At 52.6% G+C, this 4,488-nt stretch overlaps 1 protein-coding gene across 5 annotated transcripts in view; it reads left to right on the forward strand.

Annotated features, from left to right (window-relative positions):
• POMGNT1 (protein O-linked mannose N-acetylglucosaminyltransferase 1 (beta 1,2-)) overlaps positions 1-3,023 on the forward strand; it is a 10,705-nt gene extending 7,682 nt beyond the window's left edge. For 2 of the 5 annotated variants that reach the window (XM_021718377.1, XM_021718378.1), the window contains exons 17-22: positions 856-920; positions 1,126-1,170; positions 1,721-1,856; positions 2,140-2,249; positions 2,347-2,462; positions 2,725-3,021. In XM_021718377.1, coding sequence (XP_021574052.1) covers positions 856-920; positions 1,126-1,170; positions 1,721-1,856; positions 2,140-2,249; positions 2,347-2,434 — 444 coding nt within the window. In that variant the 3' untranslated portion in view covers positions 2,435-2,462; positions 2,725-3,021. Of the gene's footprint in view, positions 1-855; positions 921-1,125; positions 1,171-1,720; positions 1,857-2,139; positions 2,250-2,346 lie in introns of all 5 variants that reach the window. The other 3 variants (XM_008069614.2, XM_021718376.1, XM_008069613.2) reach the window with 2 other exon arrangements.
• The last annotated feature ends 1,465 nt before the right edge of the window (positions 3,024-4,488 follow it).

The raw sequence follows: 4,488 nt of genomic DNA on the forward strand, positions 1-4,488 counted from the left end.
CCTCTTGCCTCGGCCTCCCAAAGTGCTGGGATTATAGGCGTGAGCCACTGCACCCAGCCGGGTTATAAGGTTTCAATGAGTTAATATGTAAACTGCTTTGAATTGTAACCATTATATAAGGTTATATATTATTTTTTATTTTTACTATTCTTAGCACTAGAATGTGGGTGTGGGAAGGGTATTTCTGCTTCTAAGAACTGGTCCAGCCCTGAAAACTCTGCCCTCTGCCGTCCTGGCAAGTGCTGGGGCCCATGGCTCAGCTTGAGAAGAGCAGGGAGATCCCCAGGACCCTCCACCCCACCTGGCTTATGTTCAGAAGGCCACTCCCCATTTACAGCCAGGGAGGCCTTGAGTCAACCCAGCCTAAAGGAATAGACAGCATCCAGCTTAGAACCTCCTAGAAGCCAGAAGGGCCCTCAGAACCTGACTAATACAAGAGCCCCATTCGCCTCCCAGAAAGGGGCAGGCACTTCCTTCAGGTCCCTCTCAGTACCTGAGTCAAAGCAGTTTCCTCCTTTCCAGCCCAGCCTGTCCCTTTGCTCACCGCCCCCTTGCAGGGTCCGTTTTTGACTGCTGTGGCTCTAGAACAGTGGGCCCAGGGAGAAGTGCTGAAGACATGGATTAGTTCAGGGTTAGTGGTGTGAGCTGCCATGAGAGCATGAGCTCTCTGGCAATGGTGCTTATAAGAGCTTGTCCAGGACACTGCAAAGAGGATGGGGAAGGCAGGAGGAGATTAGAAGACCCTGTACAGGTCCAGGAATTCATTTGTGTGTCTTAGGAACTTGTGGTGGGTCAGTGAGTGGGTGTGGGCCAGACAATGTGAGGCCCTGATTTTTACCTTTGCACCCACTTCAGGAGGCCTACTTCAAGAAGCACAAGTTCAACACCGTTCCAGGTGTCCAGCTCAGGAACGTAGACAGGTGGGGACTGGCAGCAGGGTAGGGGGGAAGGATATGCAGGAAACTTGATGACTGGTCCCTGAAAGTCCCTTCCAATCCTGGGCCTGTGGTGTTTACCCCAGCCCTGCTGCTCCCAGTTTCTATGTGACCTCTTGTCCTGCTCAGTACTACCCATGGGAACTGGGGGTCTGCCCCCTCCTTTGACCCATTTCTCCCTCTTCTTCAGTCTGAAGAAAGAAGCTTATGAAGTAGAAATTCACAGCCTGCTCAGGTATGGCCTAGGGAAATCGGGATGTGTGGCAGGGAGTGAGGTGTCAAATAGTGGGGATCTTAGTTGGTCCCATAATTGGTGGGACCCTGTGCAAAATGAAAATCAGGGCCGTGTTTGGGCGTGGTGACTCAGCCTATAATCCCAGCACTTTGGGAGACCGAGGTGAGAGGATTGCCTGTGCCTGGGGGATCGAGAACAGTTGGCGAGACCTCATCTCTACAATAAATCACACAAAAAAACTAGCCATGCATGGTAGCATCCATCTGTAGTTCCAGCTACTTGGAAGGCTGAGATGGAAGGATGGCCTAAGCCCAGCAGATCGAGGCTGCAGTGACTGTGAGTGTGCCACTGCACTCCAGCTTGGGCGACAAGAGTGAGACTCCAACTCAAAAAAAAAAAGAAAAGAAAAGAAAATCAGGGCCCTTAGTTCAAAAATTACTAAGAATTGCAAAATGGTGACAGCCAAGCATTAAACCAAGCATAGGGTGCTGTGGGACATAGCCATGAAGCAGGCCCTATTTTAGTCTCATTCTTCCACTCCCCACTATAGTGAGGCTGAGGTCCTGGACCATAGCAAGAACCCTTGTGAAGACTCTTTTCTACCAGACACAGAGGGTCACACCTACGTGGCCTTTATCCGAATGGAGAAAGATGATGATTTCACTACCTGGACCCAGCTTGCCAAGGTATTCCAACATCGTACCCATCCTGGAGAACCCCTTGCCCCACACATGCACTGCCCTAAGATATAGGGAGGCTTTGCTCTGGAATCTTTAACCTCGGAACCTTATCTTCATATTCTCAAAACCCCTCTTCCAACCCCGTTGTCCAAATCCATATTCCAAAAGATGCTACCTCTTGCAAATTGAGGTGGCTGCTGAGGAGGGGTGGGGGCTGGCCCAAAGGCTCCTGGGTGCCCCCCCCACAGCTCTCTGACCCATGTCTCTGCTCCTACCCCACTCCTACCAGTGCCTCCATATCTGGGACCTGGATGTGCGTGGCAACCACCGGGGCCTGTGGAGATTGTTTCGGAAGAAGAACCACTTCCTGGTGGTTGGGGTCCCAGCTTCCCCCTACTCGTGAGTGGCCCTTTTCTGCCCTGGGAAATGGGGCCTAGTGGGATTGGGGGACGTGGCTATGACTTTTTCCCTATACATTCTTGTTTTATGTTTCCAGAGTGAAGAAGCCACCATCAGTCACCCCAATTTTCCTGGAGCCACCCCCAAAGGAGGAGGGAGCTCCAGGAGCCCCAGAACAGACATAAGACCTCCTCCAGGACCCTGCAGGGCTGGGTACTGTGTACCCCAGGCAGGCTGGCCCTTCACTCCATCCTATAGGATTTTGTAGATGCTGGTAGGGGCTGGGGCTGGTTTGTTTTTAACATGAGACTTAATTACTAACTCCAAGGGGAGGGTTCCCCTGCTCCAACACCCCTGTTCCTGAGTTGAAGGTCTATTTATTTACTTCCTTGTTGGAGAAGGGCAGGAGAATACCTGGGAATCACTGGGATCCTGGGCAGCTGATCCTGCCCTTTGTACACCCCTTACTTCCCAGGCCTGGCTCAGAATCTAACCTATTTATTGACTGTCCCGAGGGCCTTGAAAACAGGCCCAACCTGGAGCGCCTGGATTTCCTTCTGGGCTGGGGTGCTGCCCTGAGGGTGGGGCTGGCTCTTACTCAGGAAACTGCTGTGCCCAACCCATGGACAGGCCCAACTGGGGCCCACATGCTGACACAGACTCACTCAGAGACACTTAGACACTGGACCAGGCCTCTTCTTAGCCTCCTCTTTGTCCAGATTTCCAAAGCTGGATAAGTTGGTCATTGAATAAAAAAGGAGAAAATGTCTGGGATGTGTCTTGTGATTGTGTGTGGGAGGAAGGGGGGATGATGGGGGTGGTGGATGATGAGTTTTCCTTACTGCTCTCTTCAGGGTTTATCTTCCCTTTGGGGCCATTTGGCCACTAGGGGATGCCTAAGTCTCAAACTCCAAGATTTTCCCCCAGACTCCACCCTAGGACAGCCTTACTTTAGCCCCTCCCTACTTGGGGCTGAGCTTGCGGCAGCCACTTCACACCCCTTCCTTGCTGTTTAGCCAACAGGCTGGCACCTGTCCCTACTGATGGAGTTGGAGAGACCAAAAAGGGACAGGTGGAAGGGAATAGAAGAGTAGATGGTCATAGCGAGGGTGGGCAGGAAGTGTATGGGACAGGATTAGGCAGGCATGGTTCAGGGGACTCACTGGGTTGCAGATGGAGGCATAGGAGCAAGGGTCTTCATCAGATTCTCACACGGCCAGTGAACCAAAGAGGTTAGGAAGATCTCAGACAGTTTTAGAAGCTCAGAAAGTAGGTGGGACTGTCCAGAGAGTGGATGAGATAGTTGACGGCAGGGGGGCATGACATTTGAGGGATCTGTGAAGGACTTCGGGTCAGAAAGGTGAGCAGGGGTCTCCCTCACTCTATGTAAGTACAGAGCATAGGCCAGGGAGGCAGGAACTGAGTGGAACTCCCGCCTTCCCATCTGCTATCTGTCCTTCCCCCTCCACAGGTGCCTGGAGCCCAGCTCGGCGATGGCACAGGTGGTGTATGACTTGGGCGTTTCTCGCCACCCTGACGCCTTTAGTGTTTGCTGGAGCTAGAGATGGTGTTTGAGGTGGCACAACAGCCAGTTAGAGGAACAATTAGCCCATGATGGGGTGAAGGCCCGCCCTGGGTAAACAAATTCTCTGCGGCCTCCACACAGGAACCTGGTGGAAGGGGAGAATGTGAGTGCCACAGTATGGTGGAGAAGCAGTGAAGTGGGCTGATTCTTTTCCTTACCCAGCACTCCAGCAAGTCTCCTGGACTGGGCCTCACGGGTAGCTCTCAGGCACTGTGTGACTCTGGTCAGTTCCCTGTTCAGTTTTTGGGCTAAGCGAGAGGGTGGTCCTGGGCAGCCCTGGAAAAAGCCCAGGTAAAGGGATATGGAGGTCAAAGAGAGGTGAGGAGGGGAAGGCTGGTTCACCACGCTGGGCTTTGCTTGGTAGCAGACACTGCATCTTCCTGCCATTGCCTCCCTCCTTAATGCTGTCACTCCTGGATCAACGGTGATCAGGTCTGTGTCAGAGATATTCTGGCCAGGTGCACCTTCAGGTGAAACTAGTACCATGTCAGCCAGGAACACACCAGGCTCTGGAGTCACACAGGCTAGGTCCAAATCCAGGCTCAGCCCTCCACTGAAGACTATGGAACTGGGGCAAGTTGCTTGGCCTTTCCTAGCCCCAGTTTTCCCACTTGGAGTATGGGGATGGTTAGGACTAAGTGAGAGATCAGGTCT

This window comes from Carlito syrichta, unplaced genomic scaffold (assembly GCF_000164805.1).
Source record: "Carlito syrichta isolate Samal-C Ts95f unplaced genomic scaffold, Tarsius_syrichta-2.0.1 Scaffold312148, whole genome shotgun sequence".
NCBI classification, from domain to species: domain Eukaryota; kingdom Metazoa; phylum Chordata; class Mammalia; order Primates; family Tarsiidae; genus Carlito; species Carlito syrichta.